Raw genomic sequence first — 23,205 nt, 5'->3', positions numbered from 1 at the left:
AGCCCAGAGATGAACCCAGATACCTACGGTCAACTAATCTATGAGAAAGGAGGCAAGCATATACAATGGAGAAAATACAGTCTCTTCAATAAGTGATACTGGGAAAACTGGACAACTACATGTAAAAGAATGAAATTAGAACACTCCCTAACACCATACACAAAAATAAACTCAAAATGGATTAGAGACCTAAATGTAAGCCCGGAAACCATAAAACTCTTAGAGGGAAACATAGGAAGAACACTCTTTGACATAAATCACAGCAAGTTCTTTTTTGATCCACCTCCTACAGTAATGGAAATAAAAACAAAAATACACAAATGGGACCTAATGAAACTTAAAAGCTTTTGCAAAGCAAAGGAAACTACAAACAAGATGAAAAGACAACCCTCAGAATGGGAAAAAATATTTGCAAACGAATCAACAGACAAAGGATTAATCTCCAAAATATATAAACAGCGCATGCAGCTCAATATTAAAAAAACAAACAACCCAATCAAAAAATGGGCAGAAGACCTAAATAGACATTTCTCCAAAGAGGACATACAGATGGCTGAGATGCACATGAAAAGCTGCTCAACATCACTAATTATTAGAGAAATGCAAATCAAAACTATAAAGAGGTATCACCTCACACCATTTAGAATGGGCATCATCAGAAAATCTACAATCAACAAATGCTGGAGAGGGTGTGGAGAAAAGGGAACCCTCTTGCACTGTTGCTGGGAATGTAAATTGATACAGCCACTATGGAGAACAGTATGGAGGTTCCTTAAACAACTAAAAATAGAATTACCATATGACTCAGCAATCCCACTACTGGGCATATACCTAGAGAAAACCATAATTCAAAGACACATGCACCCCAATGTTCATTGCAGAACTATTTACAATAGCCAGGTCATGGAAGCAACCTAAATGCCCATCGACAGACGAATGGATAAGGAAGATGTGGTACATATATACAATGGAATATTACTCAGCCATAAAAAGGAACAAAATTGGGTCATTTGTAGAGACGTGGATGAATCTAGAGACTGTCATACAGAGTGAAGTAAGTCCGAAAGAGAAAAACAAATACCACATATTAACGCCTATATGTGGAACCTAGAAAAATGGTACAGATGAACTGGTTTGCAGGGCAGAAATTGAGACACAGATGTAGAGAACAAATGTATGGACACCAAGGGGGGAAAGCGGTGGGAGGTGGTGGTGGTGGTGGGAAGAATTGGGAGATTGGGATTGATATGTATACACTGATGTGTATAAAATGGATGACTAATAAGAACCTGCTGTATAAAAAAATAACTTAAAAAAAAAGAAAAGATGAGGAACAAATTACTGATAAATATATGGGTAAATCTAAAAGAATATTGTTGGACAACATAATATTAATATATCTTTGGGACTTAAGCTATGTGTACAATGAAAATGCATGACATAATAATACAAAAAGTGGGAAGAGTAAATAAAGTTAAAGTGTTCTGTGTCCTAGAGAAATGGTAAAATTACAAATTTATACTCAATTGTAATAAGGCAATTTTGCATTATGAAATCTCTATGATAATAGCTAAAGGAAGTCTGGAGGAACGTATAATCCACAAGCTATGAGAGAGTAAAATGGTATAACAAAAAATTTGATTTGCCCATGAGAAAGCAATAAAAAAAAAAGAGAGAGAGAAAACAGAACATAGAACAGATAGGATATATATCTAGCATAGTAAGATAGTAGCTATAAACCCAAACATATCAGTAATGACATTAATATGTAAATGGACTAAATAATCCATTGTAAAGGAAATGATTGTCAGACTGAATAAGTATATTTTTACATACACTAACTATATATTGCTTGTAAGACATACACATTAAAAGTAAGAACCCAGAAAGTTGAAAGCTAAAGGATGAAAAATTGTACACCTTGTAAATACTTGACAAACACCAGTTGGTACAGCTAAAGTAGATTTTAAGGCAAAACCAAACAAAAACAAAGCATTGCTATAGGTAAAGAAAGACTCAAATTATACAGATTCAACATGTTTCAATCTGTGTGCACCTAATAAAATAGTATCAAAATACATAACCAAAATTTGACAGAACTAAAATGATAAATATTTTTAAATGTACCAAGTTAGAGAATTTAATGCACTTCTTTTGGTAATTGGTAGAAAAATAAACAAATAAACAAACAAACACAAATCAGGACAGATAAGAATGAACTTAGTAACATGAGAAACAAAATTCTATTCAATTGACATGTATGTGACAACAGTGAACCCAACAAGGACAAAATTAATTTATTTTCAGTAAAAAAGTTTACCTGAAACAAGTATATGCTTGTAATAGACTAAGCATCAGTGAATTTCAAACAACAGATATAATTCAAAGTATGTCTCAATGGATTTAGACTAGAAATCAACAACCAAAAGAAAACTAGAAAATCCTCCAATGTTCAGAATTGAAAAAATAAACTTCTACATAACTCAGAGTGCATAGAAGATATCAAAATGGGTATTATAAATTTTTAGCTGAATGATAGTAAAAATCAAAAATATAAAAATGTGTGGGATGAAGTTGAAGTTGTGCTCAGTGGGAAATTTATATCCTTAAATTCATTTTTAGGGAAAAACATAAAGGATGAAAATTAGTAACTCTAAGTATAAATCTAAACAAGCTAGAAAAAGAATAATAAAATAAATCCAAGAAAGTAGAAGAGAGGAAATAATAAAGACAAGAATATAAATGAATGAAATAGCAACATTTGATGAAAGGATCAAAAAATGCAGATACTGATTGCTTATAAGGACCAATAAAATTTACAGACCCGCAGCAAGATATATCAGAAAGACATACTTCTTCCCAGCGGTATAACAATAGACACATCACTAAAGGCATTAAAAAGAGTATAAAAGGATGTCATGAACGTGATGTCAACAAACTTGACAATTTAGATATAATGGACACATTCTTACAAACCACTTCCTACTGAAACTGAGAGAAGAGAATAATAACCTAATATCTATTAAACAAATTGAAGTCATTAAAATCTTTCCACAAAAAAACCCTCAAGGCCCAGGTGGCATCTCTGATGATTTCTTACAATTATTAAAGAAGAAATAGTACCAGTCTTAGACAAAATCTAGAGAATTGATAAAGAGGGAATACTTCCCAACCCACTGTATGAAGTTAGCAGAAACTTGATACAAAACCCAAAAGGAAAATAACAAACCAATCTCCCTCATGAAAATAGTTGCAAAAATACTATGTAGAATATTAGCAAATAAAATTCAACAATATATAAAAAGCATAATTCATCACAACCATGTGGGATTTATTACAAAATACAATCCTGCTTTAACATTCAAAAAGAAGCAATGTCATTCCAGGGGAAAAAAATAAATGTAATAATCATATGATTGTTTCAACAGATATTGCTAAAATTAAACTCACTGAAGGTTTTTTTAAACTCTTAGCAAAATAGAAATAGGTGGTTTCTATATCTTTATTTTGATTTTTTAAACATATTTGTAATACCATATTTAAAGATGAATTACTGAAAGATTTAGTTATGAGATCGGAACACAGATACCCACGACTTCTACTCAGCATTGTACTGAAGTCCAAGACAGTGAAATAAGGTAAGAAAATAAATGAAAGTCAGATATAAACACAAAGAAATATTTTCTTTTTATTTAAAAATATGCTATTTTATGACTCCTGAGAATCTTGGGAGATAGTGTTACTTTTATTAGGATGCCTCATCAACAAGCATTATCATCTTTCAGCTTGAAGGGACAATTCCTATATCTGTTTCCCGCTGTCCTCGTGTTTTCTAGAACAGCACCAATAACACTGAATGACAACTGTTAGACTGGTTCCCCACACCACACGGCTTATCCATCCTATAGTTCCTACAACCCAGTACCTCATGTATGGTTTGTACTTAAAAAGTACTTGTTAGAATGAGCTGGATTCTAGATATTTATGATCTAGAGGAAGGAGTAGAACCCATTAATTCAACAAGCACACTAATAAAATAACAAAAATGCAAAAATTAAATTTTATATTAGTGCTATATCAACTCAAAGAGAAGAGGAAGTGAAAAATATGGTTTTATTTTAAGAAATAGAGACATATGTGGCAGTACTTACCCAAACACAATGGTGGTGTAGTCCACACCCCCTCTAAACAATAGGACTCCTTAGACCCTTGTAGGAAATGGTGCTCGAAACATCTGTATTCCACTGAGGAACCATTTTCATAGGTCCTGACTGTTGAACTCTTAATAACTCCATTTTTAATAAGTGGGGGAGATGCACACGTTCTTTTAGATTCTGCAAAAATAATAAAGTCTGCAATGAATTGCTACAATAGGCAGCCAGTGCTTTTATAATCGCTACAGAAATAAAACAATATATTTCATGGAAAAGCATTTTTAAGACATCTCTCAAGTAATTTTTAAATATCAAAAGCATTTCTGCAATAACTTCATACATAAAATTTATGATTGCAATTAGAATCTCATAATAAGAAATACACGTTTAAAACTAGCAAAGTATTAACAATTGTGATTTTACTTTTCCCCTTTCTGTTTGCCAAAAGTGAAAGCATGTAAGATCTGTCTTGAGGCCATGCTTTCTGTATGCATTCTCTTCCTTTCTCCTTATTAAAAGTGACAGTCCCATGCCCAAGGAGTACACAAAATCTCTCACTCTACCTTAAGCCCTCTTCTGAGACAACGCTCCCCTGCAAACCCTGAGGCGAGCAATGCTTTACAGGGTTGTTGATTGCTCACAAGAGGGTGAGCCATCCTCTGAAAGTCTGGTGATATGTACAAAATCTCATGATTTCTCTCTTTATAAAACTGACTTACAGAATTAAAAGATGTCAGCATAGATCCTATTTAAGGGTATGTGCTGATTGGAAATTGATCAGGTCATTTCCAATTTTATAGATTAGATGATGAGGGTGGTGGATTGCTTAGGGTCTTATCCTTTGAACTCATATTGATTACCTGTGATATTGGTCACCCAAGAAATTGTCAGGAAGCACTATTTTTTACCTTTTCTAATACATGAAGGATATTTCACTTCTCCTCTGTTGCACTGCACCGATAATTCAGAGAGTGCAGTTGATGGAGACAAGTCATACCCCTGTTTACATACAAAATCTATTAAATCTCCATGTAAGATCTTCCCTTCATAATTCCACTTCATCCCTAGGTTATTTCTGCTCATGTCATCCACATTAACTGTACACGGCTCTGTAAAACAAAGGGTCATTTCAATTCTTCACTCATCTCACTCATATTTTTACAAAAAACATTATGAGAGGCATCAAAAGCAGTGTTTTATATTTACCATTTATCATTATTAAAGCTCTTCACATATATACATAATAAAGGATACACTTTATTGCTGTCAAATGAATTTATATATTTTGTATTATCTTCAATATATCATAAATTAAAACCACTTAATTTGAAACATTAAAAATATTGTTTAAAGACAACAACCACTTAGGTTCATCCTGATTTCCTTCCTATAAAATAAAATCTTCAAATAGAAAATGTATTTACTGTGTAATATTTGTGGGACACTTACCACTTGATATTCGTCGGTGAATAAAACAAAGATCCCTGCCCTCATGGAGATTACCTTCTAACTGGGAGACACACACACACAATAAACAATAAATGTAAAAAATATATGGATCTTATAATTTGGGGCCATCTTTAAACTACATATAATAAGTGAGATAGGAAAATTCATAGTGGAGGCGTGGGGGAAGGGGGATTGTGCTTCTAGGTAAGGCGGTTGGGACAGGCTTAAGTAAGTAATCTTTGAACAGACTTGAAGGAGGTTAAGGAGTGAACCAAGTCATTTTTTGAGGGAAGGGCATTCCAGGCACGGGGAACTACCTTGAGGTGAGAGCACACCTGGCTTACTCGGGGAGGAGTAATGAGACCAGACTGGCTGAAGTAGGATATGGGCAGGGAAGACCAGCAGGGGGGAGGTTGAGAAGTTCATAACATCTGGAATAATTCACAGATGGGAAATGCTGTTCCTTATAACACCATCTTTCCCATTCGTAGTGAGAGTACTTTCAGTTCCACAGGACAAATAAGATGGACAAAGCTCTCTCCTCTTGCCCTGATGACAATAAATGATCTTCACTCAGTATTTGTTTTAGGCTGTGGGCATCAAGCCTAAATGTCATGAGGCAATTGTTCCAGACAGAAAATGATAGGCTTCCTTAAACCTTATTGTTCTCTATGGGGTTGTTCCATTACTAGCTTTTCCTTTACAATTTCGGTCCAGCCTCTATCCTCAGAGATGAATGCAATATCAATCACATCATCAAAAGCTTAACATCAAAATCATTTATGAAAATATGAAAGCAATAGAAAAACTACAGGTGAAGATATATCTGAATGTGAATGTGAACAGCAAACTAAGAATGACTTGAAGGAGAGAAACCACAAAGGAGATGCTGAAAGAGCTGACTTAAAACTTAAATTTATGTATATTAAAAACACTATAAATAAAAGGAAGAGGAAAACAAAAAATAGTTGCAATATACATGACAGTCAAATGGATAATATAATTTATATAGATAAAGCTCTTACGGGTATGGAAAAATCGCTAAACTATGAACAATCAGTTCATTGAAAAACCACCTGTGGCCATCAGAAAATTGAAAAATGTCAACTGTTTAATACCCAAATAAATCCAATTAGAGTAATTTTAATTGCTTAATTAACACTATGTAAAGATTAAGATATTCAAGTTCACGAAGATTAAGAAACTACTTCATTAATTCACTGATGCTAGGATCATAAATCAGAATAAACTTTATGAAGGGCAGTTTGGCAATTAACAGAAATTTAATTAAAATTCCAGATCTCTTTGATCCAGAAATTCCTCTTCAGATAATCTGAAAACAAAAACAAAACATGCGAAATAAATAGAATTAATTTTATTTTATTAAAAAATAAAGATTATTTACATGTACAAATATTTAGTACAAGATGTACTGTGTGGAATATAAAAATGTTGAAAACACACTAAATGTCCATCAAAAAGTAATTAATTAAATTATGGCATATCTGCATTAAGGAATACTGTGCAGCCATTAAAATATAATGTAGAGATATATCAAACCATGTTCATAATATAGTTTAAGTGAAAGAAACAAGATTCATAGCCTCTTCATGATATCATACATTTTTGCGAATATGTATGTTGGAAGCTGGTGTAGAAAAAGGTGTAAAAGACCATTATCTAAGTCATTGACAGCATTTCTTTCTGGCAACGTTACTGATATTTTCTGTTTTCTTCTAGTTTATTCTGTATGTTTATTAATTTTCTTGTAGATAACAATGATTTGCTTTTGTAGTTTAAAGGGTTAATATTTTTAACTAAATGTCTTTTTTAACTTATAGGGAGCTTATCATGCAATTTTCTATTTGTAGAAGTCACAATGTAAGAAGTTCTTTGCAACTGTAGTGACCAGGTACGTTACTTTTAAATGTAACTCTGACTAGCAAAGTTAAAAAATGAGGCAAATCTATAGGCTTGAAATGAGAGGTGAATATTGTTTTCCCAAAGTAATTTCAATTTAGGTAATTATTTAGATAACTGCCTCAGTTTTCTACTTGAAAACATTAACATTAATTAATCCATGCCTTAATCCAAAATATATTTAGAGTAACTACAAACGTTTTTATCTGCTCAACAAGATAAAACAAAAGCGAGGAAGCAGTGGCAAAGAAAGCTATAAATGACATGCTCTACCAAGGAAAGAATTGGATTGATTATTCTTCTGTCCAAATGACATTCTGAGGACAATAAGAGAGACAACAAGAAATATAAACAACCAGGGGAAATTCCAGTTAGGAGAAAGACAACACAAATGTAATCAGACACCCAAATGTGATTATGTTTAATGCCACTGAAATGGACACTTAAACATGGTTAAAATGGTAAAGTTTTGTTGTTCTTATGTTACCACATTTAAAAAAAAAATGCAGTGGGGTAAGAACTAGTATAGCCTAAACCCTAAGATACTAGGGATTTTTTTTTCTGCTGACAGAAACGATAAGGCAAAAAACACTTGAAGAATGAAAGACATATACAAAATTCTCTTTTCCATGCTATAAAACATTATATGAAAATCACGTAAGAACACAAACATAAGGGTAAAACAAATTCAATGTGTCCTGCTAAAAGCAGAGTAAGTTCCAGGGACCTAATGTACAAAACAATATATAAAAAAATATTAAAAAATAAATAAGATAAAATTCAAAAATTAAAAAAATAAACACCCCAATGTTGTGCACTTAAAAGTTGCTAAGAGTGGATTTTAAATGCTCTCATCATAACAACAACCCCCAAAATTACGTGAGGTGAAGGATAAATAAACTAACCTTATTGTGGTAATAATTTCACAATGTATTTGTGTATCAAATCATCACATTATACACCTTAAACATACACAAGGTTATATGTCAATTGTATCTCAATAAGGCTGGGAAAAGTTTTTTTAATTCAATGTGTTCTCTATCTTACCTAAGCAAACAGGTGGGGATGACCATTTTCCTTGTTCACAATGAGATATTTTTGCTCCTCTCAATAAGTAATATTCATTGCATCTATATTCCACTGAGGATCCTGTCGGGTAGCTTGCTAATAATCCACCAATAACAGCTCCATTTATTACATCAGGTGGAGAATTACAATTCTCAGTATTTCCTAAGAAAAGAAGTTATTTTAAAATTAATACAAACATAACAACATAATGATATAATACAGTTGCCCATACAATAGTACTTTAATATTTCACTATGTAATTTAGGACAATTGATCTCTCAGATTACCAGAATCAGAGAAACTTTATTCAGCTAAGTATTGTTAAAATTTACTAAGCCAAACTAAACAGCAAATGTTTTACTGAAGGACAAGTATGCAGCGGATATTTCACTTTTCTAGCTTCTGAGGGACTCATGCTATAGATATTCTTAAAATGTACAGAAAGATAAACGGTGTTCTTTAACCTAACGATTATGGTCCGTTTATAAACTGTCCTTTGTTATTATCCATTTTTATTTTAAAAAAAAATTTTATTTTTATGTATTTATGGCTGTGTTGGGTCTTCGCCTCCGTGCGAGGGCTTCCTCTAGTTGCGGCAAGCGGGGGCCACTCTTCATCGCGGTGCGCGGGCCTCTCACTATCGCGGCCTCTCTTGTCGCGGAGCACAGGCTCCAAACGCGCACGCTCAGTAGTCGTGGCTCACGGGCCTAGTTGCTCCGCGGCATGTGGGATCCTCCCAGACCAGGGCTCGAACCCGTGTCCCCTGCATTGGCAGGCGGATGCTCAACCACTGCGCCACCAGGGAAGCCTCTCCATTTTTATTTTTTCCTTCTCATCTCTCTTCATCTCAGATCTCAATCAACCCATGGATGAAAATTTCCATTTTTCTCTCTGTCTTCAGAGTCTTTCTCCTACTCGGCTAATTTCTCTAGCATCTTTAATAGCTTTTCTCTTACACAACAGATATCCTCGGTAAACACATCTGTGGAGGTCTCTCCAGGACCTGATCAAGAAATGAGGAGGGTGACGGGAAGGGTGGCACCGAGGAGTGGTGCCCTGGTTGTGCCCTTCAGTTAGATGAAAGAGCAGGTATGTGGCTCAGAGGGTGGAGGGCTCCGAATGGCCAGATGCAAAAGTACATCATCAGGATGTTAAATACTTGTTTGTTTCCCAATTCTTTATATTCAGTTAAATTCTACAGAGAGCTCCATATGCTCAGGAAAAATAGCAGAGTAAGTGCTGTATCTGTGTGTTTCAAACTCTTCTAAGCCATGGACTGTTGCTGTAAGTGTGTGAATTAAACAAAGGAAAATTTTACACACTAGGCTTAGCTCTGGATGTGAAACGCAGCACACATACCAACACACTCAGGGGGAAGGGTCCATTTTCCACGTTTACAAGTTATTTCTTCTGGTCCCCGGAGGTGATACCCTCTTTCACACATGTATGTCACTTTATCCCCATTATAATAGACCTTGGAGGATAGGTTTGCTGCAGCATTCGCAACCAAGGGTGGGTCCTCACAGGCCATCCTCTGCTTTTCTTCTGAAAAGGGAAAATTTAAACAGAAGAGACCATTTAGCTCCACATGCACGCAGGTTTCAATTTAGGGAAAGCTTATTTGAGGTGCTGCTAACCAACGCATTTGGGAGGTTCTGTCCATTTTCCGTTTTCACAGCGTATCTCTTCTGATCCCTGCATCTCAAAATTAAGTCCACATTCTATACGAACTGTTTCTCCGTGACGATACGTGGTTGAGTACGTTTGAATTTTGGAGGTCAGGGGCAGAGGGGGAGGAGGACATCGATTTCTTCTTCCTTATGGAAAAACGTCAGTATATTTAGTCATATAATTACCAAAAAATAATAGTTAAGATTTCATAAGCACATTCATTGTGCCAAGGACCCTAAGAAGTATGGCAGACAGACTGGGGGTCACCCCCTGGATCCCCACATCCTGACGCTCACTTCCTTGAGTCACGCCCCTCCCCAAGAACAGGAACTGGGACTTGCTTCTAAGCAATGAACGCAGCCAAGAGGATGGGATGCGTGTGACTTGTTTAAACACAGCCACAAGGATGGACGTGTGATCGTGCACACACACTGATGCAACACAGTACGGTAAGGGATTTCTTGCCGAGAGACTCTCTTTCCCAGCTGATTTGGAAGAGAAGCAAGCTGCTTCATCGCGAGTTTCCGAATGGGGTGGGCCACAGGGCAGGGAGCACAGGGCTGCCTGCAGGGGCATCAGGAGGAGACTGAAGCCCTCCGCTCAGCAGCCTGCCAAGCTCCAAATGCTGCCACAAACCACAGTGAACTTGAAAGCAGCTTCTTCCCGAGTCCAGCCCCAGATGACACTGCAGTCCCACCTGACACCTTGACTGCAGCTTTGTTAGACACGGACACAGAGCCAGGTCAGCTACACCCAGAATCCTGACCCGCAGAAACTGTGAAAGACACAGCTGTGTGGTTTCAGGCTGTTAAGTTCGTGCCAATAGAAAACTAAAAGAGCCAGCACGTTACATTCATTATCTCCTTTCATCTTAAAATAACTTTGTTAAGTGGGGACTATTACGTCTCCCATACTATAGACAAAGAAACTAAAACTTATGAAGTAAGTAAATTATTAGTAAGTGGTGGATCTGTTCCTAAACCCGTGTCTCTCTGAATTAAAATCTCCTGCTCTTATCTATTCTAAAATACTGACTATATTAATTTCCCATGGCTGCCGTGACAAAGTACCTCAATGGAGTGGCTTAAAATAGCACACCTTTATTCTCTTACATTTCTGGAAGCCAAAGTCCAGAATCGGTTTCACTGGGCTGAAATCAAGGTATCAGGAGAGCTGTGCTCCTTCTGGAGCCTTTAGGAGACAAGCAGCTTCTCTGCCTCTGCAAGCTTCCGGGGGCTGCGTGCACTCCTTGGCTTATGACCCCTTCCCTTTTCACTCCAACCTTTGCTTCCATCGTCACATCTCATACTTGATCTTCTGTAGTCAAATCTCCCTCTGCCTCCCTCTTATGTAATTATGATGCTTATGATTACATTTGGGGCCCACATGGATAATCCCAGATATTATTCCTCTCTCCAGATCATTAATTTCATCACATCTGCAAAGTCCCTTTTGCCCTATAAGGTAACATTCACTGGTTCCAGGGACTTGAATATGAATATCTTCTTTTGGGAGGGAAGGAGGCATTACTCAGACAACTACACTTCCCATCCTACATCTAAGGACTGTTTGCTAGAAAGCGATAGCAGGAATGTTGGCATCTGACTTAATTTGGTGGGAGTGGGGCGAACAGGTGATAAGTCGGTAGGTCTGCCATTTCATTTTGAAATAATACACTACAGGTAATTTGCTAACAATCTCCCTCTCTGCTGTTAGAGCAAGGCTGTTGGGCACCACTGTAAAGTTTTAAAAAGAATATTTCTAATAAAAAAAATTAAAGTCATTGTTTAGTGCATTTAGAGAATGATGGCAGTTCTGGGAAACCCCACTGCATAACCCTGGTGACCCCTCTTTCATTCCTCCCAGCAACTGTTTCAAATCTTCATTACTCTCTTCCAAGGTTTCCTTTCCTGTCTTTCTCCTGCCTGTTAATAATGACACTATTTCCTACATTACAGAGACAACAGAGGCTATCAAGCCCTTTACCTCTCCCCATCCTTCCCAATCCTCAAAGTCCTATTTATCTTTTAAGGCCCAGTTCAGACATTATCCATCACCTCTGTAAACACTGTCCCACACCATATCAATCAGAACCTTCAATGTTTGTTCAAACACCTTATACCTGACTTTATTATACCAGTTGTCACACTGTATCAATGACTTCTATCTGTTTCCTCTGCTAGACCAGGACCTCCTTCATATAACATTGCAGGTGTGATTATACGACTATTGAATTGATGTCTCTTAACAGGTAATCATACCATCTGCTTGAACACAGCCAGTGATATAAATGGAACCATAGACGTCCCATTTGACGGTGGCTCTTAGTAGTTGACCTCAGTTTTGATTTTCACTCTGGGTAACATTCTGCTGCTTTTTCTGCTTTTTACCCCACTGGTTTGAAGACTGTATTTTCACATCAGGGAATATGCGGCTAAGTAATAAGAAAGTACCTTCACAAAGCTGCCACCTTGGGACAACTGGATCTAGTTAATTCCCAACAAGAAAAATTATTCATTATAATAAAAGATTTACAATTTATAATAGATTTTTAAAAATATATTTAAAAGATATGTCCACTCTACAAACTAATGTAAAAATTAAGATTTCTTCAGATTAAATGTATTAAAGACTGTTGAAAATAGCACTGATTTAAAAGACAATATTTATTTAAAAAAACAGCACTCGGGAGAAGACTTAGATATCACCAGAGTCTTTTTTTCATAGAAATTAAAGCTGATTCAGACATGGTATTTTATTTGTGTGAGTATGAAATTTTAAAAATTACCTTCACAGACAGGAGATTCTGGGTACCAACCAAAGTTATAGCACTGAATTAAATCAGATCCACTTAGATAATAATCTTTATGACAGAAAAACTGAACTACATCTCCTTCTTCATAGGTTTGCTTTACAGGATGAAAATAACCATTTTCGATTGATCTTAAAGAAGAACATATTAATTCTAAAAATGAAAGAACAAATAAAAAACAAAGAAGTGTTATTTTTCCTGCTAGAACAAAATTCACCCACTACTTACCTGCCATATCTGAATTAGAAATCAGCAACTTTGCCAAATTTTGTTATTCCTAGTAAAAGCTTGTCAATGTATATATTTATTGAATATCGATAAGCTTATTTTAAGTATCTGAGCTAAAAGGATTTTTCCCTCTTTGAGAGCTTGAAATGATGAAAGCCTACTGTCAACATCGTTAAAACCAGAAGCAAAAACGTATGAAAAAAGGAACATAATTCGCATAACAACTTGTACCCATTTCTGGGAGGGAGTTTCTTCAAAGTGAGAACCTACTGGCACACCGTGGGGTGAGGGCCCATCCGTACGGGTGACACTCCACCTCCTCCGTCCTCTTCCCGGAAGATGTGTGGTACCCAGAGGCACACTCATATCGTACTTTGTCCTTCACTTTGAACATCTTCTGTGCTGTGGAATAATTTCCGTGATGTAATTCAGGGGCCAAACATGTCTCTAAAAAAAAAAAAAGAAATTAAAGTCATTTGTTTTATGAACTCCATCCCTAAACCTAGAATATTAAAAGGAAATCTCAAAAAGTATTTTCTATGAATCTTAACAATATATGACAGAGACAGCTCTTGGCAAAATTGAAAAATAATCAAAGTTTGCCTTTGTCTCTGGATTCCCTTTCTTCATGCACCCTGCATCCTAACTCTACCTGTCTTCAGTCTTTAAAATTCTACTCTAGTGTATTTGGCCAAAGGCCACAATTCAATAGAAAACTTGTGCAGTAGCGATTTTTTGATGATGTCCCATCTGTGGATTTGTATAATTTAAATAGATAACACCACACTAACTACATATATATATTCAAATAAGTCGGTTATTTTTTACATAAATTTATTTTTTATTTATTTATTTATTTTTGGCTGTGTTGGGTCTTTGCTGCTGCACGTGGGCTTCCTCTAGTTGCGGCGAGCGGGGGCTGCTCTTCGTTGTGGTGCGCGGGCTTCTCACCGTGGTGACTTCTCTTGCTGCAGAGCACAGGCTCTAGGAGCGTGGGCTTCAGTAGTTGTGGCATGCAGGCTCAGTTGTTGTGGCTCACAGGCTCTAGAGCGCAGGCTCAGTAGCTGTGGCGCACGGGCTTAGTTGCTCCGCGGCATGTGGGATCTTCCCAGACCAGGGCTCGAACCTGCATCCCCTGCATTGGCAGGTGGATTCGCAACCACTGCGCCACCAGGGAAGTCCCTGATTGGGTTATTTTTAAGTTTATCTGATATTGGTTTGCGGTATAAAATAATGTGCATTATTTCGAACTCTTCTCTAATGAAGAAAATAATAATTTATGTATGTTGTGACAGAATGTTTCATTAAGGGTCTTTCCTTTTATTCCACTCCAATTCTTTGTTTACTAGTAAAAAATAGGAACTGCTGGAGTAGGTGTGTGGTAGAGGTTGGGAATCCTTGGATTAAGGAAACACCCAGCATTAGAGAGAAACAATAGAATAACTTCCTGCATCGAGAGACATAATAAAATAACAATTATATTTAAACAAGAATGCCTACCAATATAAGAAAGCATTGAACTCACAAGCTCTTATCTTCAGATTTAGGAGATGATTCTTAAACACATACCATGTTCCTTCCTACAGGTTGGCTGAGAAGACCATCCATCAGGGAGGCATTGAACCACTGCTTCATCCTGCCCTGTTGTGGTTTTGTAACCTGATGCACAACGATAACGCATGTTCTCTTGAATTTTGTAAAATAATTTTGCGTCAAAGACGTAACCGTTCCTCAGGTCAGGCTTAGGGCATTTTTCTGTGGGGACAAAATATTTCTGTTCTAAATTGATGAAATTAAGCTTGCTCTTTACTGAGTTGTAAAACTAACAATGCAAAAGTTTAATATTATTCTTGGAATTTTAAGGAGAGAGAAAAATGTTCACTCCACAATTCCTTGATTTAATTTAATTTTGGAAGTATCCTGCATGCTCTGCATGAAATTTCTTTAAAAGTTGATTCAATTTGACACTAAAATTCTTGGATGTACTAACTTCGGTTCTCACAGTCCTCCCACCCCTACCTCATCTACTTTAGAAAATACATCCACAGATCTTCCTCGAACTAATTGTCATTAAGGGAAAAGAGAAAGAATTTCTTTTGGGTTTACTTCCTAATATTTTTGAGTCCACTGCATTTGCTAATTTTTAACATTATGTAACGAAAGAACATATACCTACTCTATGGATCCTTAAAGAATCATGCAGACAATTTAATGTGAAAACTGTGTTCATTTATTTTTTAAGCCTCTGATCGCCTACCTGCACAGTAAGACTCCATAGTCAGTCCATGTAAACTGTGACTGAGTCACAGACATGCTACTCAAAACCTTGGGGTTCACAGAGCTAATTTTTACTAAATACTTGGGACTGTGATGTGTTGGATAATACATTTACCTTAGCATTGTATGGAGTTTAATCATTTTTTAAGCCTCATTAACAGACCCTTGTAACAAACCAATCCAGAAAGGTGAAGAGACTTGTCCAAGGTTAATATTAGTTTAAATATATGTTGTACTTGTTGTGTGGCAAGCCCTTTATAAAGATTATCTCATCGAAGCTGTATGATTCGCATTTTTTAGGTGAGAAAGCCCAGCTCAGAATGTTTAAGCCACTTTTCAGTGGTGCAGCAGGATTCACAGGCGGCAGTCTGGCCACAGAGGGTGTCTCAATCCTGACAGTGCAATGCTAAGCCTGCCTCATCCTTTCCTGGGTCCTACTTCACTGCTCTCACATCATCTCATCTAAGATGTTTAATTTACTTTTATGCTCTAGGTATGAGTGAGATGTATTTATTACAGTTAATCTATGGTCCATGTTAATACTAAAAGTGCAGTGCTTAAATTGATGCTCCGTCCTCAAGTCATGGAGTGGATAATTATCCCAAATAGATATATTCACTGGACATATCGACCACTGTAAGCACCATACCCACTTCTTCTAAATGAAACTGACTCAACCAAAGCGCCTTACTCTGTAAAACAGAGCTTGGGGAATGTGTCAATCAAGAGAGGTCACCTGACTCCATGGAAGCCAGCTGATAGTTTGACTCTAGTGTAGCCTGACATGAAATATTGAGATGAGCAGATCAGATTTCCTTTTCACAAATTTGAACTCAAAATTCAAAAAAACACATTTTTCAATGGATATTATATGAGAAGAAGTTGTCATACAAAGGAGAGTCTTTCAAATGATAAAATACTAGAGTAACAACACTACATATACTTCTTAAGGCCAATGTCAAGCATTTTTCTGTCTCCTGCAGAACTCTCTGTAAAAGCCCCTCATTCTTTTTTTTTTTTTAACATCTTTATTGGAGTATAATTGCTTTACAATGGAGTGTTAGTTCCTGCTTTATAACAAAGCGAATCAGTTATAATTATACATATATCCCCATATCTCTTCCCTCTTGCGTCTCCCTCCCTCCCACCCTCCCTATCCCACCCCTCTAGGTGGTCACAAACCACCGAACTGATCTCCCTGTGTTATGCGGCTGCTTCCCACTAGCTATCTATTTTATGTTTGGTAGTGTATATATGTCCATGACACTCTCTCACTTTGTCACAGCTTACCCTTCCCCCTACCCATATCCTCAAGTCCATTCTCTAGTAGGTCTGTGTCTTTATTCCCGTCTTACCCCTAGGTTCTTCATGACCTTTTTTTTTTTCTTAGATTCCATATATATGTGTTAGCATATGGTATGTGTTTTTCTCTTTCTGACTTACTTCACTCTGCATGACAGACTCTAGGTCCATCCACCTCACTACAAATAACTCAATTTCGTTTCTTTTTATGGCTGAGTAATATTCCATTGTATATATGTGCCACATCTTCTTTATCCATTCATCTGTTGATGGACACTTAGGTAGCTTCCATGTCCTGGCTATTGTAAATAGAGCTGCAATGAACATTGTGGTACATGACTCTTTTTGAATTATGGTTTTCTCAGGGTATATGCCCAGTAGTGGGATTGCTGGGTCATATGGTAATTCTATTTGTAGTTGTTTAAGGAACCTCCATACTGTTCTCCATAGTGGCTGTATCAATTTACATTCCCACCAAGAGTGCAAGAGTGTTCCCTTTTCTCCACACCCTCTCCAGCATTTATTGTTTCTAGATTTTTTGATAATGGCCATTCTGACAGGTGAGATGATATCTCATTGTAGTTTTGATTTGCATTTCTCTAATGATTAATGATGTTGAGCATTCTTTCATGTGTTTGTTGGCAATCTGTATATCTTCTTTGGAGAAATGTCTATTTAGGTCTTCTGCCCATTTTTGGATTGGGTTGTTTGTTTTTCTTATTGAGCTGCATGAGCTGCTTGTAAATTTTGGAGATTAGTCCTTTGTCAGGTGCTTCATTTGCAAATATTTTCTCCCATTCTGAGGGTTGGCTTTTGGTCTTGTTTATGGTTTCCTTTGCTGTGCAAAAGCTTTGAAGTTTCATTAGGTCCCATTTGTTTATTTTTGTTTTTATTTCCCTTTCTCTAGGAGGTGGGTCAAAAAGGATCTTGCTGTGATTTATGTCATAGAGTGTTCTGCCTATATTTTCCTCTAAGAGTTTGATAGTGTCTGGCCGTACATTTAGGTCTTTAATCCATTTTGAGTTTATTTTTGTGTATGTTGTTAGGGAGTGTTCTAATTTCATACTTTTACATGTAGCTGTCCAGTTTTCCCAGCACCACTTATTGAAGAGGCTGTCTTTTCTCCACTGTATATTCTTGCCTCCTTTATCAAAGATAAGGTGACCATATGTGTGTGAGTTTATCTCTGGGCTTTCTATCCTGTTCCATTGATGTATATTTTTGTTTTTGTGCCAGTACCATACTGCCTTGATTGCTGTAGCTTTGTGGTATAGTCTGAAGTCAGGGAGCCTGAATCCTCCAGCTCCATTTTTCGTTCTCAAGATTGCTTTGGTTATTCGGGGTCTTTTTTGTTTTCATACAAATTGTGAAATTTTTTTTGTTCTAGTTCTGTGAAAAATGCCAGTGGTAGTTTGATAGGGATTGCATTGAATCTGTAGATTGCTTTGGGTAGTAGAGTCATTTTCACAATGTTGATTCTTCCAATCCAAGAACATGGTATATCTCTCCATCTATTTGTATCATCATTAATTTCTTTCATCAGTGTCCTATAATTTTCAGCTGTTAACCTTATGGGGATTCCCTTGTATATTATTTGTTGTTTTTCCCTTACTGCTTTGAATATTTTTTCTTTGTATTTAATTTTTGACAGTTTGATTAATACATGTCTTGGCATGTTTCTCCTTGGATTTATCCTGTATGGGACTCTCTGTGCTTCCTGGACTTAACTATTTCCTTTCCCATATTAAGGAAGTTTTCAACTATAATCTCCTCAAATATTTTCTCAGTCCCTTTCCTTTTCTCCTCTTCTTCTGGGATCCCTATAATTCGAATATTGGTGCATTTAATGTTGTCCCAGAGGTCTCTGAGACTGTCCTCAGTTCTTTTCATTCTTTTTTCTTTATTCTGCCCTGCAGTAGTTATTTCCCCTATTTTATCTTCCAGGTCACTTATCCGTTCTTCTGCCTCAGTTATTCTGCTATTGATTCCTTCTAGAGAATTTTTAAGTTCATTTACTGTGTTGTTCATCATTGTTTGTTTCCTCTTTAGTTCTTCGAGGTCCATGTTACATGTTTCTTGTATTTTCTCCATTCCATTTCCCAGATTTTTGTTCATCTTTACTATCATTATTCTGAATTCTCTTTCAGGTAGACAGCCTATTTCCTCTTAATTTTTTAGGTCTGGTAGGTTTTTACCTTGCTCCTTCATCTGCTGTGTGTTTCTCTGTCCTCTCATTTTGTTTAACTTACTGTGTTTGGGGTCTCCTTTTCGCAGGCTGCAGGTTCATAGTTCCTGTTGTTTTTTGTGTCTGTTCCTAGTGGGTAAGGTTGGTTCAGTGGGTTGTGTAGGCTTCCTGGTGGAGGGGACTAGTGTTCTGGTGGGTGAAGCTTGATCTTGTCTTTCTGGTGTGCAGGTCCACATCTGGTGGTGTGTTTGGGGTGTCTGTGACCTTATTATGCTTTTAGGCAGCCTCTCTGCTAATGGGTGGGGTTGTGTTCCTGTCTTGCTAGTTGTTTGGCATAGGGTGTCCCACACTGTAGCTTGCTGGTCATTGAGTGGAGCTGGGTCTTAGCATTGAGATGGAGATCTCTGGGCGATCTCTCACTGATTGATATTATGTGAGGCCAGGAGGTCTCTGGTGGTCTAATGTCCTGAACTTGGCTCTCCCACTTCAGAGGCACAGCCCTGATGCCTGGCTGGAGCACCAACAGCCTGTCATCCACACGGCTCAGAATAAAAGGGAGGAAAAAAAAGAAAGAAAGAAAGACGAAGATCAAATAAAATAAAATGTTATTAGAATAAAAAATAATTATTAAAAAAAATTACTTAAAAGTAATTTAAAAAAAAAGAAAGAAAGAAGAGAGCAACCAAACCAAAAAACAAATCCACCAATGTTAACAAGCGCTAAAAATTATACTAAAAAAAAACGAAAAAATGAACAGACAGAACCCTAGGACAAATGGTAAAAGCAAAACTATACAGACAACATCACACACAGAAGCATAACATACACACTCAGAAAAAGAGAAAAAAGGGGAAAAAATATATATATATCGTTGCTCCCAAAGTCCACCTCCTCAATTTGGGATGATTCGTTGTCTATTCAGGTATTCCACAGATGCAGGTACATCAAGTTGACTGTGGAGATTTAATCTGCTGCTCCTGAGGCTGCTGGGAGAAATTTCCGTTTCTCTTCTTTGTTCGCACAGCTCCCGGGGTTCAGCTTTGGATTCGACCCCTCCTCTGCGTGTAGGTCGCCTGAGGGCGTCTATTCCCCGCCCAGACAGGACGGGGTTAAAGGAGCAGCTGCTTGGGGGGCTCTGGCTCACTCAGGCGGGGGGAGGGAGGGGTACGGAGGAGGCGGGGCGAGCATGCGGCGTCAGAGGCGTCGTGACGTTGCACCAGCCCGAGGCGCGCCGCGTTCTCCCGGGGAAGTTGTTCCCGGATCACGGGACCCTGGCAGTGGCGCGCTGCACCGGCTCCCGGGAGGGGAGGTGTGGAGAGTGACCTGTGCTCGCACACGGGCTTCTTGGTGGCGGCAGCAGCAGCCTTAGCGTCTCATGCCCGTCTCTGGGGTCCGCGCTGATAGCCATGGCTCGCGCCAGTCTCTGGAGCTTGTTTAGGCGGTGCTCTGAATCCCCTCTCCTGGCGCACCAGGAAACAAAGAGACAAGAAAAAGTCTCTTGCCTCTTCGGCAGCTGCAGACTTTTTCCCGGATTCCCTCCCGGCCAGCTGTGGTGTGCTAACCCCTTCAGGCTGTGTTCACGCCACCAACCCCAGTCCTCTCCCTGCGATCTGACCTCCGAAGCCCGAGCTTCAGCTCCCAGCCCCCGCCCGCCCCGGCGGGGGAGCAGAGAAGCCTCTCGGGCTGGTGAGTGCTGCTCGGCGCCGAGCCTCTGTGTGGGAGTCTCTCCGCTTTGCCCTCCACACCCCTGTGGCTGCGCTCTCCTCCGTGGCTCTGAAGCTCCCCACCTCTGCCACCCGCAGTCTCTGCCCGCGAAGGGGCTTCCTAGTGTGTGGAAACCTTTCCTCCTTCACAGCTCCCTCCCACTGGTGCAGGTCCCGTCCCTATTCTTTGTCTCTGTTATTTCTTTTTCCTTTTGCCCTACCCAGGTACGTGGGGAGTTTCTTGCCTTTTGAGAGGTCTGAGGTCTTCTGCCAGAGTTCAGTAGGTGTTCTGTAGGAGTTATTCCACATGTAGATGTATTTCTGATGTATTTGTGGGGAGGAAGGTGATCTCCGCGTCTTACTCCTCCGCCATCTTGAAGCTCCCCTCCCCCCTCATTCTTTAAAATAACTCAGTGGTGTCTCTCTTCCTTGCAATGTGATAATAACAATTTCAATAACTATCCGTATTCTCTTCACAGGGTAATATTAAAAACAGATAAAGAAGATAACATTTTAATGAAAGACGTGATTTACAGAATTACAGTATATGCTTTCATTTTGTAAAAAAGACAGTGGGTCAGTAATTTTGTTCTTATCTACCAAAAGGTTTAGACACCTGCCATATTTTAGGGGATGCTAGTTTTACAAGCTCATTTATTTCCATGTTATCACATGATGTTGACCCCGCCACTGACTTACTGAAGCACCGTGGTTCTGGGGACCATCCTGCTGCCGTACACGTGGTCCGGGCCTCTTGTTTCCCAGTTTCACTTGTATAACCAGCCAAGCAGGAAAATGACAGATTTTGGTTTATGCTCATTGGAAAGTAATAACTTTCAAAAGTATAGTAATATTGGGCAATCCTTCCATTTTCCACAGTTGGAAAACCACAGGGTTTCTCTGAAATGAGAAAATATCAAGCTGAACACTGAAAACTATATTTAAAACCATACAATTTGTGATCAAGTGACAACACATTTTAAAATTCAAAGTGCTTGCAGACACTGTACCTAGGACTTATTTTTATTACTTAACATTTTAGGGTATTTTTTGAGAATCCTTTTCAATCAGGAAGTAATCTGCTAGCAACCACAACACCCAACAGTCAGAATAAATCCGGGCAGGCCAGTTCCTCAGAGAAGCCTTCCCTAACTTTGTCAAACAGCACGTTCTAATAGAAACACCAGCCATATATGTATTTTTAAATTTCTAGCAGACACATTAATAAAAGGAACAGTTGAAGTTAATTTTAATAACAGATTTTATTTAACCCAATATATTAAAAGTACTTTATATTATTTTTTTCCGACTAAGTCTGAACTCCAGTGCGTATTTACACTCACGGCACACCCCAGTATGGACTAGCCTCATTTCAAAAGCCACGTGTGATTAGTGGCCACTGCATTATTGGATGGGAAAGTTCTAGAATAGATGAGGTTCTCCTTAAGATACGCAGTTACAAATTTTCATATGAATGGCTTTTGTTTTGTTTTTTAAGAAAAAGACAGACAACCAACTGAAAAAATAAAAGACTTGAGTGAGAACCTTACGTTAAACGGTCAGAGGTCTAGTAAAGAGGACTCAGCTTTATCAGTCATCAGGGAAAGACAAATTTAAATCACCGTGAGATAGAACCACACATCCACAGGAATGACTGACCTGGAAGAGACAGACTGCCCCAGTTGTTGGGGAGGACATGGAGAAAAGGGAGCTCAAGACCACTGCAAGTAAGAGTGTAAACAGGTACGACCTCTCCTGAGAAAACAGTACGGCAGAATATGGACAACCCACATTGAAAGCACATCTCTGTGCACCCACATGTGTAACAGAGTGTTCCTGGCACGCCTCTGCATGTGGTACCAACTGGAAGCAACCAAGTGCCCACTGACGGCAGAAAAGACAAGCACGTGTCAGACTATGCACACAGGGATATTACACAGCAACACGAGTGTTGATGCTGATGGTGAATCTCACAGACCTATGATTGTCTCCTCTGTGCCACCTAATTTCCTACTGCGTCCCCTCCTTTTTCTTTCTGCCAACCTCACCACCTCCCACCTTCCCCACTTGTGCCACAGGCCTCACTCCTGGCAGAAGGAGAGCCAGGAGTGCCCTCCTCCCTTAGGCTTCATCCCCCCCACCCCTCCGCCACTCATTCAACCAAGCCCCCAGCCACTCCCCCTGGGCCCTTGTCGCCTCACTGGAGAGCTCAGCCATGGACCTGCTCCAGGCCCGATGCCCATCTCCTCAGATGTGCAGGCTGCCTGTGGGTACACTTGCCTGGAACCCCTCCAGCAGGTGCCAACTGGGTTCTTACCCCTCAGGAGGACCAGTCCGTTCTGGCAGCTGCCACGGCTGTCAGGCAGAGACAGCCAGGAGAAAGGTAGTAAAACGGGAGGTGAACAACCGGCCCCCCCGCAACAGAAGGCTGAAGGC

The 23,205-nt window shown here is 38.5% G+C and overlaps 1 protein-coding gene across 1 annotated transcript in view; it reads right to left on the bottom strand.

Annotated features, from left to right (window-relative positions):
* The window catches only part of F13B (coagulation factor XIII B chain), a 37,585-nt gene that overhangs the window by 8,506 nt on the left and 5,874 nt on the right, over window positions 1-23,205 (bottom strand). The window contains exons 2-10 of the mRNA XM_007167285.2: window positions 21,469-21,669; window positions 14,872-15,057; window positions 13,573-13,749; window positions 13,051-13,227; window positions 10,229-10,408; window positions 9,951-10,136; window positions 8,571-8,753; window positions 5,063-5,263; window positions 4,152-4,334 (exon numbers count right to left, since the gene is read on the bottom strand). Coding sequence (XP_007167347.1) covers window positions 4,152-4,334; window positions 5,063-5,263; window positions 8,571-8,753; window positions 9,951-10,136; window positions 10,229-10,408; window positions 13,051-13,227; window positions 13,573-13,749; window positions 14,872-15,057; window positions 21,469-21,669 — 1,674 coding nt within the window. The remainder of the gene's footprint in view (window positions 1-4,151; window positions 4,335-5,062; window positions 5,264-8,570; window positions 8,754-9,950; window positions 10,137-10,228; window positions 10,409-13,050; window positions 13,228-13,572; window positions 13,750-14,871; window positions 15,058-21,468; window positions 21,670-23,205) is intronic.

This window comes from Balaenoptera acutorostrata, chromosome 1 (assembly GCF_949987535.1).
Source record: "Balaenoptera acutorostrata chromosome 1, mBalAcu1.1, whole genome shotgun sequence".
In the NCBI taxonomy this organism is placed as follows: domain Eukaryota; kingdom Metazoa; phylum Chordata; class Mammalia; order Artiodactyla; family Balaenopteridae; genus Balaenoptera; species Balaenoptera acutorostrata.
The sequence above is the reverse complement of the archived record's forward strand: the minus strand, read 5'-3'. Positions and strand labels throughout refer to the sequence as shown.